The 13,964-nt window shown below is 38.0% G+C and overlaps 1 protein-coding gene across 1 annotated transcript in view; it reads right to left on the bottom strand.

Moving 5' to 3' along the window:
* Positions 1-13,400, bottom strand: part of DYTN (dystrotelin) — a 46,759-nt gene extending 33,359 nt beyond the window's left edge. Inside the window, exons 1-10 of the mRNA XM_069022224.1 lie at positions 13,355-13,400; positions 11,228-11,302; positions 10,091-10,280; positions 7,952-8,037; positions 7,308-7,396; positions 6,586-6,657; positions 6,076-6,239; positions 5,114-5,225; positions 2,797-2,942; positions 1,033-1,201 (exon numbers count right to left, since the gene is read on the bottom strand). Coding sequence (XP_068878325.1) covers positions 1,033-1,201; positions 2,797-2,942; positions 5,114-5,225; positions 6,076-6,239; positions 6,586-6,657; positions 7,308-7,396; positions 7,952-8,037; positions 10,091-10,280; positions 11,228-11,302; positions 13,355-13,400 — 1,149 coding nt within the window. The remainder of the gene's footprint in view (positions 1-1,032; positions 1,202-2,796; positions 2,943-5,113; positions 5,226-6,075; positions 6,240-6,585; positions 6,658-7,307; positions 7,397-7,951; positions 8,038-10,090; positions 10,281-11,227; positions 11,303-13,354) is intronic.
* Positions 13,401-13,964: the final 564 nt, after the last annotated feature.

The raw sequence follows: 13,964 nt of genomic DNA, 5'->3' as shown, positions 1-13,964 counted from the left end.
ATCTTGGAAATCAGTATAAAACTGCTCAAAAGGAATTCTCAGCCCAGAGAGAAAACAAACAAGAGAACAATGCACCTGAAAGAATCCCAGCATGGGGATGCAAGTCCCATCCTGCTGTTTTCTAAAATGACAAATGCCAACAGTCAAAATTCTATGTTTAAGCAATGTCTGCCCACAACTTCTTCTGCAGATATCTGCTGGCTGGCACTATACCTTGAGCTGGGCAACAGAGTTCTAAAAGACAGGTCTTCCAAAGGCCAGCACAGGATTAGCAGCCAAAGGAGTGACCTGACACGCAGGGGCCAGCTCTCTGTTACTGCACCCCTTGGCTCCTGGGAAGAACAAGATGAGTGGATGACACAAACTGGTTTGAACACAACCAGTGTTCCCTACATTCTGAATAAATGCAGAGCTACCAATCTCAAAAAATATAGAAACAAAAAATTGCTATGTACTTATTCTTAGCTACACTGTCCTACCCACTCTTTTAGCATTGTTTCTATGGAGGGAACCTGGGAATGGATTAATGGAGACCTTTTGTGCATTAGCTATTTTAGCTGGAGTGGACACTGCTCTGGGTTTATCCTAAGAGCACCCATTCTGTCCTCTTGCTATTTCCATGGTAACAAAAATGGCCTGAGCCTAATAAGAATTCAGGCATTCTTCTTTGACATTTGCTTGCAGTAGGAAGACATGATGGCCTTTTTTACTGTCAGGATAGCAAGAGGACTCCAGACTCATCTAGACTTTAACATGCTACTCTACAACAACTCAAAAACCCCCAAAGCAAATATTCTTACAGGTGCTTCTGAAGGTCATGGAAGTCAAGGAGTTAGTCATTAATCTTGGGAAGATACCAAGTTCAAACTTCATTAAGTGTTCAGATTCCACATTTTTTTCCAAAAGTGAGGAATTAACAGAAAGGTGAAGCTGCCCATTACATTTTCATTGGAATTAGAAGGCAATTAGATAATTAACTTGCTAGGTCTTCTTCACAGCTTTAGCACTATTACTACTTCGTGTTTTGCTCACCTGTGCTATTGTCTTGCCTTGCTCTGGTGTCTTGTTGTTATTGTCACTCCTCTGCATTACAGTCCTGTTTTCAGGTGTGAACCTGGGTGACTCTGGGACAGAACTGTCCATTGGGAAAGACACATTTTCAGGACCAGGTAGTGATGAAGCACTGAATTCCACAGGAGGACTGTATACCAACAGAGAAATAATGAGTAGGGAAAGGATCAGGACTCACATGGTTTTGCTATCCAGGAAGAGCCAAATAAAGCTAATGCAGTGTAAGTAGACAGACAGATGTGCTATTGACTAAGCAAGACGTAAAGTTTACCTATGCCTGCTGGCATATTTTGGTTGAAAGAATTAAATTCCTGAAAACAAATTCCACTCCCCCAACAGAATCTCAGGTTCTTCTTTCCACCCATTTAGTCTCTGCAATTTGCTGCTTCTTTTTTTTGCTTCCTATAGCCAGAAGTTAAATATATTAGGAAATTCAACTACAAAAAATAGCAAAGTATGCTGCTGTTTAGTCTGTTCTATGCTAGGAAAAGCCTAGATATTTATCAGCCCCACAGTGACACCTGTAACAGCAACCTCAAATTCTTCTTTGTCTCATTCCTACCCAAAAAGTAGATAAGCAAACCCCCACAGAATTAAAGAGAAATCTTGATTTCTTCCAGAAAGTTTGAATTACATTCAAAATTATTAAATATTGTTTTGTTGCTGAATACAAGAGAGGAAATATTAGCAATGAAAGATGTTTTGCATTTCACCACATTCTAAAAAACAAACACTGAAATAATATTCTCCATGAGGATCACTGTAACTATCATCCATTGGTCTCATAGTATACAAAAAATTGTTTTCTAACTGCAAACCTACCAGAGTAGCAGAATCCAGTTTTATAAACAGATTTTTCTCCTCCTTCACATAAAGATGAAATTAATTATTTTAGAGAGGACTGACCATTTTTTCCCTATTTCAGTCTCACTGAAGCCTCATTTGGAGAACATGTGTCAGATGCAAGACATTTGCTAGATCTTTATACAACTAGGAAGGAATCTCACCCTTTGTATGTTTGTGGTGCTAATCTCCTACAATCATTCCCTTCAGTTTCTACACCTAAGTATCAACCAAAATCTCATAGCAAAGAGGGAGAAACTATTGGGAAAAATCTCAACATAACCTCCAACGCTCATTATTAAACACTGTGATCAGTAGAAATACAGTAATAACTTTAAATATTAACCAAAGGACATGAAACAACTGGTCTGAAAGAAGAGGAATGGTGAGATCAGTTGCTTGCTATTGTGAGTAGTTCCAGAGGCCTGCAATTTAGTGGGACTTGAGTAGAATGCCTGTCAGTGAATGCACTGTGGGTCACATGTGGAAAGTATTCACAGTTAATTTCCAATGGATTTGTCACAGAGGAGGTGCTTAAAAGCCCATGCAGTTGTGAAAGGTAGTAAATACTTGCAATGCTTGACCCTAGACTGAGTATAAGAAATGGAATGGAGTGAAAGAGACAACATAAGGAAGTAGGGAAGTAAGACACAAGCAGGTTGTATTTTATAAGACAACTGATCATTAGGTTGTCAGCATGGTTAAGCTACAGAACAATGTGCAGCAACTTCTCAGTTATTTTTTCCCCTTTTAATAGGGGAAAAATCATGAAAAACCAGTGGTATCTGTCATAACAAAACCCCTTACTCAAAGGGCATAAACAAGCAATATTCCACAGCCCGACATTCAGAGATTATAAATTCATCTGAAACTGAAACTCACAAAGTCTTTTTGTGAGAAAGGAAGTGCCTCTTCTCCACTGATTCCAGAGTTGTCCTTCTCTGAGCCTCCTTTCTTCTGCAGCGCTCTTGAAACAGGTTGTTCCTGATGGTGCGGAGAAAGTGCTTTGCATTCGCCTTTGCTGACATCTGTTGGAATGAGGGATAATGAAGAAGAAAGGGAATTTTCAAACAGGTACTGCTCAGAAGCAGACACAGTCCAAGGCAAAGGCAGAAAGCAAAGGTCCACCTTTTCACCACCTGACGAGGCTCATGGCTGCTATCTGAGCCCTAGAAGAGGAGCTGAGGCGGGTGGTGATGCAGGACCACAGGCAAGAGCAACTCCAATTCCTTTAGACAAAACACTGTCTGGACAAAAGTCAGGCAGCCTGGAAATGCCTAACACAGGATTTTGGTAGTTGCAGTGATTAAGCTCACAGTCACAACAATAATTCTGCTGAGTAATATCTAAGGAAGAAATACTTTTATACTTGTATAAAGTATTAGTAGATACAGTCTTCCATGGCTCACATCCTCCTCTCACAGAATATAGTAAAATACACATCCATTTATCACAGGAATGTCAGGCTCATGTACAACAACTAAACTCAGTAGCTGTATTATTGGATGACATAAACCAATTCTGGTCCAGGAGGTGACTGCTGCAGAACATGGGGTGAGCCCTGACAGACTGAGCAGGAAAACACAAAGAAAACACACCACATCCCTCCTAGGGCTTCTCAACGTGGTAGTAACATTACCACAAGGTGTCAGCACGGTAAGGAAAAACAGTGCTGATATCTCAAACCCCCACTCAGCAGCTCAATCCCTGATAAAGAGTGTGAAAACTTACCCAGACAAGGACAGCATCTGCTAAGAGTGGAAGGTATGGGGATAGCAACTTACTGCTGATTATTTTATGTCCCACACAACAGATATAAAAATGGTATCTGTCATAGTGAGTAGCTTATCTTTTAAATTTTGGTATAGATTTTGGCCTGTATTGTAATATTTGGTTTATAAAGTAATATTTACAGGGTTAGTGTTAGACTAGGGTTTCATAAAGGAAGCCAAAGTTCAGTGATTCAATTGCAATACTGCAGAAACAAGATGGCTGCAATCCAGGCTGTAACATCTCCTGCCTTGCTTTATCTCTCTTGCCCTTCCTTCTGGTGCTCCCACAAACACACACTCCCATTCACTCTCCATTCACACTAATTTTAATGTCTCTACTTAGAAATCTCTACACGAGGAGATTAGTTAACATCTGATTCTGCTACTTTCTCACAGATGGAATATGAAGAACAATATTTGGGGGACTGAACTATTATTTTTAATGCAGATACTGAGCATCCAGATATAATTTCTCACAGTGTTAGCAATAGGGTTTTGTTTTCAGAAAGAGAGCAATGAAGTAGCAACAGTTTAATGCTACCCCAGACAAAGGGTGACTACTGGAGCAGTCTAACAGTCTTTAATTTTAGTGTAGACACTGACTACCCAGATACCTTTCACATTAACTGCAGAGGATTGGGAAGGAGACCAGGAAGTACAGCTTAGTGAAACTTTCTTAAGTGCTTTCCAGCTCACTTACTGGAACAGAAGGATACTGTTATACAGAGCCACAAAAACCCCATCTGCTGCTGTGTACAAGATCTGGAATCTCCTGCTCAAAGGAGAAGCTGATCTTCCAAACACAAATTCCCAGTGTTGTACTTTGCCACTAGTGTGATGATAGCACAAGTTGCCCCTGTAACGGAGTCTGTGATCTTAGTTGGGCACATGCTACCTCTTTGTCCTGTATCCCTAACTGACAGAGACAAATGAGTCAGAAAAGTTTACAATAAAGTGGAAAAACCGAAGACATTCAGAAAAGAGAGAAAAAGAAAGACATTTCATGCAGGAGTTTGTACAACTTTAGGATGAATTAATTTCTCAATGAGTCTGCATTGGGATTGGGATGAAGGAGCATTGGGACACTGAGGGGACTTTTCACAGGCTTAAAGATTATCTGCTAACAGAAAACTTGCCATGTCTCACAGAATACAGTAAAATACACACCCATTTGCCATAAAACTCCTGAAGAAGACTTGCACTGGGATACTTCATAGCTCTATTCAGTTATTTCAGAAAAAAACCACTCATTCTAAAGTTAGAAGCCTGCTTTATTCCTTTTCCTGTCTCACTGTTCCCAGACTACTAATGCTAATATGTCATGGCCATTATGGCTAATACACACATAGTGAATGTAGTTCAAGAATCTACTGCTTACTTGTCTATGTGTAGAACCTCAACACAGAATCAGTACAATGGGACTCTACCTGCACACAGTGTTCCACAACAGGATGTGATCTCTTATGGGGTTTGCAGAGACGGCCAGTAAAAAAGCAGGCTTGGCAAAGGTCAAAATTGAGGCACTTTAAACAGCGATACCTGTGGGGGAAAACAAAATGCTTTATTTGTTTCCCCACAAGTAAGAACTTGGTGTAAGTAACCTTGATTACTGGAAATCCAGATCCCTGGGCTCTGGAAAAGAAACATCTTTGTTAGAGTAATGACTTTCCTCAGCATCCTCTGAATTCAAGTTATTTTGTCCAAATGATTGTGGACTATTCTCTGAACCCACCAATGGTTTTGATATTATTTATTTGCTGCATTGAAATGCAGTCCATGGAAGAAACCATTGTTCTAGCACCATTTCCCATTTTTGAGAATGCAGTTAAAACTTCATATGCTTCTTATGCACCAGCTTACATCTATTTGCTGCTCTCATGGAACTGTAATACTGACATAGGATTTGTAAGCAAAAAACTAAAAATGCAAGAAACTAAACCTGCAAGCTTACTATTAGTGAAAATATAGTAACAGTAAAATGTTTTCCTGAGCTTTCTGGTCAGAAGGTAATGGAGAGTGTTCTTTTTATACCATTATGCCATTTTATACCATTACTTAGATGACCAAGATGCTAAGATGGAAAACTTAACTAGCCAGTTAATACAACTGGTTACAGGAAAAAGAACTGAGATACATAGGTTTAATTTGCTTTACCTTTGGACTGCCAGTTTACCTTCAGCAAGTTTTCATAGTCACACCTGTGCTAGTGAGCTAGAGAGAAGTAGGATGAAGGCTTGAGCACTAGACTGCAGTATTCTCTCTTTCCCTCTTTTCTTGGTTAAATTAGATTACGTCCAAAGTTTCTTGCTTAGTACATCAGTTACAACCTGTAAGGTATGCAAACAATGGTAAGAACTAATTATGTGGATGCTAAAGACTACTGACACACCTGATGCCTGTAATGGGAAAAACCTTGCAGACTCTGCATCTAGCTTGGTGAGAAACCATTTCTGTGACTGATAATCTGTAACATGTAGGGAGCCACAGGAGAACAGCAGGCTCCGATCTAAGCCAAGACAGGAATTTTTCTTCGACAATAGCTGCATTCAGAACCTAGAAAAAATACATGTCTCAGGTTCATACATTCACTTGAAAAAAACTGGTGTCTCATCTACAGACCCTAATAAAAGCTCTGATATTGGATTTTGCTAGCATAGATTTTCCATTCATGTAAAATGTTACTGGGTTCCAAAGGTTTTGGAATAAATGCAAGAGTCCTCAGTAGTATCTTACTGAGCATCTTTTCTATAGATACAAATCCTCCCATACTGTGAGACTGATGATCAGCCCTGCTCCTTAGAAGTAGATACTTGGGGATATTATGTGGTGATACACTTGAAGTTTTTAATCAATCAGCAACATTCAGAATAATCTCCCAGGACATCAGAATTTCACTCACCCCATGGAAACAGTCATGAATCGCAATTTCCACACAAGACCGAGTGCAGCCTTCTCCCACAATGGCTGGGATCTACATCAAAAAGAAAGGCTCAGAAACACCTCAATAAAAAACAGATGTTCCCATCATGCTCTGCTACGATGGTGACAGCACACAGATGGTGAAGTATCTATAGCAATGCCATTTTACACACTGTTCTGAAGAAAAGCCGTTCATATTCATACCATCAGTGTGCCGTTTTCATAGTTCAGGGTGTGTCAGAATTATTTGTTTCCAACTCACTTACTGTAACAGATCAACATACTATGCTTCCACACTATAATAGTGAAGGACACTGAGTTTGAATCTCAGAGGTCATTTTCAGACTCCATTTTCAGCACCAGTTCAGCTGGAAATACCTGTATGCTAAGACAACTTGCTGCAACTGCAAGCTATTCTAGTGAGTACAGACATCTGAAGTTTGGAGTTGCTTTAGGAACAGTTGTATCCAGCTGTTTCCAGGACCTGTAAGCTCAGGCAACGTGAATGCACAGAGGCATTCACTAATGCAAGTGGTTATTTTGAGAAAAGGGACAGAATTTGATTCTTTTACCTACTTTGCATGGTAGCTCCCTATGTCCACAGTGTCCTAATTACTTCAGTCATCAATCATGAGGTTTTTTTCTCCTAGGTTAGTACACTCCTTCAAAATCCATTGTGTAACAGCACTGCAGTGACATTACCTGATTTAAGTCTGTTAGCAGGCTTCTCAGGGCACTGCAGGTAATCAAGGTCGCCTTCCCATCAGGGACAGCATAAAACTGGAAGAAAGCTGAAAACAAGAAAAAAGCTGGAATCCTAGCAGAGCCTGAATTGTCTTCAAGCTATCTTCAAACTGCTATGGTAATTGCAGTCTACCAAATACTACACTTTATTATGTACCTAACAGGCTCTCAGCGACTGCTGTGACCATACTTCTCCCTAGGGTGAGGGAAAGAGAAGGAAAGCAAGGAAGAAAGCAATGAACTCATTCTCACAACATTAAGAAAAATATTTAAGTATGTTTATACAAGAAGTACTCTATTTAAATTGTGAATTGCTAATTTAAAACTATGGGGTTTCTGTTCTTTTCTGCTAGGCAAATAGAAGCTCTCCTTATCTTAAACTTTACTATGACCTCTTTTGAGGCTCTTTATTGCAAAGACAGCTACAGACATCGATTGAAAAGCATTATTCTGCTACAGCCTTTCTCTACAACTAAGCAGTCAAAATAATTTACTTCTTGCATGGCAGAGCTGTATTTCCTTTTAAGGTAAAAAAAATGACAATGGAAATTTTCCTCAATGTTCAATATTTCAGGCAGTGTATAAAATCATACATTTCCCACCTCTGTATTTAGCCAGTAGAGTGTCTCCTGAAAGGGAAATTAAGGCAGCTGCAGCAGATCTAGTTTTGACATACCCTGTTCCAGATCTAGGAAAATGAAGTAAGTTATACTACATTCACTGAGAATATAAAAACTGAAACATCTAAAGAATAGAATATTTCTATGCAGGAAGAAAACTTCAAAATAGGTACCCTTTTATATGTATAAATATAACTGACGTAACATTTCAATGATATTTTATGTCTAAAACCCTTTGTCACTGAACATAACTGCAGAGTTAACTGTTCCAAGATACCATGCAATCATAAAACAAAAAACCATCTTCTTCAAAGACTTCTTATTCCAAGTAAAATGTAATTTTACATGTACAATGTATGTCCTAAAACAATTCTGCTCTTTTTTGTGGAAGGCCTTCCCAAATACAGTAGTGAATAAAGGATGCAATCTGAGTTTTGCATATATCATCAGGCAGCTCCACTATGGCCCCAGATCTGCATTGAGCTTCTCTTGGGCTGAATACATTTAATTTCACCGAAACTCAATTTAATCAAAAGGATATATGCAGGAGCAGGACTTTAGTTTTGACTGTTAGATAATAAATTATGTAGATTAATTTAGACTCCAGTTTTGTGACATAGGCACCTAACAAAAAAACACAATTATCTTTTGTAAAGACAATGCAGACATGAATCAGAAACCAAAAATCAGGAAATCCTGGAAATCTATATTTAAGATATTACTTTTTCAAAGCTTCAACATACCATTACATAAAACTGTCTTCAAGACTATTTAGATAAACCCACACTGTGTAAAGCTGCAAGATAATCTCTAAAGTATGAGCTGCATGGGAAATTGTTGCTTTTCTAGAAATTTCAAAGAAAAAACTGCAAGACTAAAGCTAAAGTATACAATCAAACTCCCTTAAGATGTTTATGTAAGTTTATAAAGTAAACTACCACACAAACATGGAAAATTCCTATGTGCTCCTCCTATGATATATGTTCCAGTGTTATTAGTGGAGAATAGCCCTCTATAGAGAAAACATGATTAGAAAATTATAAGAAGCTTTTTCTATCTTATATACATGTCAAGAAACTTGTGAAATTCTTTTTAAAAAATAAATTACAGCAAAACAAAATGACACCATCCTAAGAAAACAGACTAAAAGACCAAGAGTCCTGATAAGAAGATTCTTCTAACTTATTTCCCTACAGTGCACACAAATTACAAAATACTCTTGCTATTTCTAGCTTTGTTTCTTAATACACTATTTATTCTTAGCATTAATTGATTTTTTTAAGTACAAAAAAATTTTATAAAATGGGACCTTAAGCAGTAGCAATCATATTAGTAATGAGTATTGATTCAAGGGAAAGTCATGCAGACCACTTACATCTCACTTACTTTCAGTAAAAAACTTTGCTCTGATGTAGAAGGGAATAAATTTCACCTGTGGTAAATAACTTGCACAATGAACTTGGTCTTTCTCTTTTAAATTTGATACAATCCCAAACAAATCCTGCCTTTAGTGAATTAACTCATTATTCACAAACAATACATAAGAAAAATGCATTCTGTGAGCTGTTTCCTTATTTTTTTCAGAAACGATTTGCTATTCACTAAGCTGCTCAGCTTGGTTATGAGACATCAGTTTTGTTTCATAATTGGTAGATGAACTTCTTAAGCTAGAGAAAAATTAATAATGAAAAGTGACTGGCAAATTCTTGACCTGTGCATGGGTACTCTTCTCCAGTGGCAAATATGGATTCTTTTTCAGGAGTGTATCAAAATATCTTGGAAGTCAGAAGAACAGCTACTCTGTAAAGCTATTCAGAAAAAAAGTCAGCAAGGACTGGCAGAAGTCTCGATTTCCAGATAGTTTTGGAAACATTTGACCACTGGTTTTTTTGATGCAGCTTTGTGCCCCATATTCCTACAGGTGAACTAGTCCCAGTTTTTCTACAAAGCAAAACCAATCAAAATGGGAGAGTTTCACACTGAAATGGTGTAAGAGTGGTAGAAACAGATTTAGTCTAGCAGTACTTGGGGTGGGAGCTAGATGATCTTTAAGGTCCCATCCAAAAAACCATTCTGTGACTCTATGGTACTTCACCATGGATCTGCATTTATTCTTCTTACCTGTCATACATGGCAACCAACAGGCTCAATATGAATTCAGCAGCTCTTTGATCTACCTGGCCTGGTTTTTTTAATCTTGCTCTTTGGAACAGTTTCATCAGCATTCTAGAGATTTGCTGCATGTTCAGAGAAATCTGGCTTTGTTCACTTGATAGAATGTGCTGAATCAGAGAAACATCAATCAAATCCACTGTGGGAAAATTGAGGAAAAAATGAATGAGGATCCCTGCCTTTTCATGAATGGAAGCATGACAATTTATTAGAAATGCCTAGATAAACCAAGTCTGTAAAATGAAGCCTAAAACAGTACACTACATAAAAAGAAAACCAGTTACTGTGTGAACTGGTACTTCCACAATGACACAGAGCATCAGGCAGATCAACCATATCAGGCCTGAGACCATGATAAATATATTCATAGAGAGCATCCCCAAATGAAAAAAATATGTCCAAGGCCAACAAACTAGTCACCTTCTCTGTGCTACCCTGAAGACCTCACTTGCAATATTGGGCATTTTCAGCAACAGACTGTTTCAAATGGAAAATTCAAGATTTCAATGAAATTTAGCTCAATATGGAATTTACATCCAGTAATTTCAAAGTGAGCTAGGTGACCAGGACTTTGTTGCACAACTCTTTGCCTGCAGTGAATTCTCACTCACTTCAAAGACAGGGAGAATGAATACTAACCAGGAGTTTTCTGGTCTATCATATTTTATTTTGCTCTCATTAATTTCTATAGTCCAGTCAATGCATTTTCAATAAGCTATTATTATTTCCAATAAGTCAGCTCCTAAGAAACACATTAGAATTTGACTATTCATGAGCATAATAATATACAGATAAAGATTAATAATTGTCAGTGATGTCTACATAGCAGTGTTTCAGATTGTGAAAATAATTTGATTCTCCCATAATTTTAGAATTTCACTAATATATTTCCATCAACATTCAAAAGGGAAAAAAAGCAATTTGTATATGAAGCACTATCTAGATCTTAAGTGTTCATACTGCATTCTGAAACTCTAAGTGGAAAATGAGAGAGCAAAGTAGCATAATAACTCATAGTGACAGCAACACAAATTTTATGCAGTTTCTCCTCCCTGTGAAAGCACAGGATTCTCTTTGGCTACTAACACTGGCAAAGACTTTGTATTGAACGTAGTTTTAGGGCTGTTCTGTATACGGAGCTCTGAACATCATTGAAGGCCTCTGTGAAAGAAAACAAACACACATTCAATAGAGTGGTTCATTCAAAACTAACTAAAAATCAAACCAACCAAATTTGGAGTTTGGAGTTGATCAAAACTGAAGGAAAATTTGGGGGGGGGGGGGGGGGGAAGAGAACAAAAAGAAAGCATTTTCCTTTTTTTCAAATAACTTTGTGGGGGGAACAGTCCTCTTTTAAACAGTGACACGACCCTTCTTTGGGAATCAAGTTTATTCATGAACCAGATCAAGGGTTATGAGGTTATGCACTGCACATACTTTTAGCCAAGATCATAAAGAAATAATATTTCTTCAGGCAAACAGGTCTTTTGATCAGAGATCTCTTCTACAAGGAACAGTTTGTCAGTCTGCACAGCAGGGTTATTGTTTTGGATGCATATTGTTTCAAGCACTAAACAAATCTTCTGTCAAGATCAACATGTGGGGACACTTGCAGAAGAAGACAAGCCATTTACCAGAGCAAATGACTGTTGACATCTCTGTTTAGCAAACCCACTCAATCTGCTTGACTAAATCCCATATCCTTATATGAGTTCAGCTTATTTCTTTCACGTCACTAAAGGATGTTTTTCTGAGTGGAAAGTAAGAGATGCTGACCATGACCTATACCTGATACTTTACACACATACCTAGAACTTCAAGACCAAAAAAAAAGGCTTGATCACTAAACTTCAGAAACTAGAAAGGGATTTATCAGTTATCCTTTTGTCCTCAGAGACTCTTTCTCCCTGTACCTCAGAGAAGAGTTACACACAGTAGATTAAGATTAAAGATAAGCAACAAATATGTATAAATGAGTAGAAATAACTTACAAAATACTTTACCTGTTTGGTCTGGAAACGAGCCAATCTGTGTGCAATGGTTTCCAAGACATACACCAGATTAATATTAATAGCCAGCAAATTATGGGCTCTGCTGGTTCCCAGATGCTGTCTAAGCTATAGAAAGATGCCAATAACTGCTATACCATCTGTTTAGTCCTGCTCTTGTCATACTATGTTTTGTGATATTATTTGGAGATGTAGAGTAGCATGTCATACAACGTGAAAAATGAGTTTTGACTTCCACGCATCATCAGTTCTCTTTCCTCAATAAACTGATCCAAAGCCCTTTTGAAAGCAACAGAACAACTCCCCCACAGTTTTCAGTAGGCTATGGATTAAGTTCCAAATGCTTATTTTCAAATACAAATGCTACAAATATACACATGATCCAACTCAAACACCTTCCATGCACAGGATGATTTTCTAAGTGAAAGGAATCTGTTTCAGTAGCCATCTGCTACTCAATTCAAGTCCACCCTTACAGACAAAACGTGGTCTCAAAGTACGGCATTCTGTGCCTGTCAAGCACAGTTCCAGAATTAACTTATGAGGGCACACAAGTAAAATAGCAAAGAAAAAAAATCCCAACTAAAATACAAAGCATTTTAGAATTATTATTGATGAGATGCTATTTAGGGACATCGAAGTCTTTCATTTCTCATGAAGGGTAAGGGAGCTTCCCCTCTGGACAGAAAACCAGCATGTAATCATTCTGCTGTAGGTCAAATTTCACCTCAAGAAGCATAAATGCCCTTTGTTAAGAAGCTGACAAAGGAGCTCCTACACACATAGAAGAGTGTGCTGATTCCTGACATCTTCAGCTGGTTACCTGCTATTCTGCATTTTGAGCTGTTTGCTCTGTGGCAGATGAGGTGTGCACTGAGATTTTGCATTCAAAAAGGGAGTGTATGACCATCCTTCATGCCTATTCCAGAATATGGGAAAAAAACTTAGCATATATTACAAATTAGGGAACATGGCTTCTGTGTGCCTGACCATTCCATAAGCCAGTGTGATAATGGCAAGGAAGGTGCCAGGACAGATCCAACAATAAAGGTAGGACATCACAGCTGTGTAATTTGTCATTTACGTGTTACAGCACAGAGATTCTCAAGGTGGCATGATTTCATTACAATTCAGTAGTTTCTGTTCAAAAAGACACAGAAATGCCTTTTGAGAAAAGTTGGGAAAAAATAAGAAAAATCCTTACCCTGCAAGTCTGGATCCATTTGAAATGAACAGATGGCATTAGGCATTCTATAACAAAACAAACCAAAGTGTAAAACCACATATTCTAGACAGAGACATATCGAACCATTCAAATTAAACCTTTTAATCTGAACAATTTACTGGATGCATTTCAGAAATTAAATTAAACAGAATTACATAAAACAAAATAGTTTTGGTGCCATGTGCAGAGAAATGCCAGCAAATTGCAAGCTCTCTCCTCAGCACAAAATAGGAGTAATTCGAGTAACTGCAAAATTGTAGCAGGGCAAAACCAATCCTCAAAACAGTTTTAAGTACAGACAATGGGATCTTTCACTATTAAGAGTCCGGTGTTTACAAGCAGGATTACTACATGATCCATAGTGTACAATTTCAGGGCACAGAGGGCATATCTTTACACCAGACTCTTCCCAAGATTAATTGATTTCAATTACTCACACATATTTTCTAAAATTTTCAACCAGAACTAAAGTTTGTAGGCTGAGCTGACATTATTCTTACTGAGCTGATAAGGAAGGGGAAAAGGAAACTTAACCATGAATCTACTTGTTTAAACAACTCTGAAAGCAAAAGTAGTTATGTCCCTGTAA

The sequence above is a fragment of the Aphelocoma coerulescens genome, chromosome 7 (genome assembly GCF_041296385.1).
Source record: "Aphelocoma coerulescens isolate FSJ_1873_10779 chromosome 7, UR_Acoe_1.0, whole genome shotgun sequence".
Taxonomy (NCBI): domain Eukaryota; kingdom Metazoa; phylum Chordata; class Aves; order Passeriformes; family Corvidae; genus Aphelocoma; species Aphelocoma coerulescens.
Note: the sequence above shows the minus strand (reverse complement) of the source record. Positions and strands in the feature narration are given on the sequence as shown.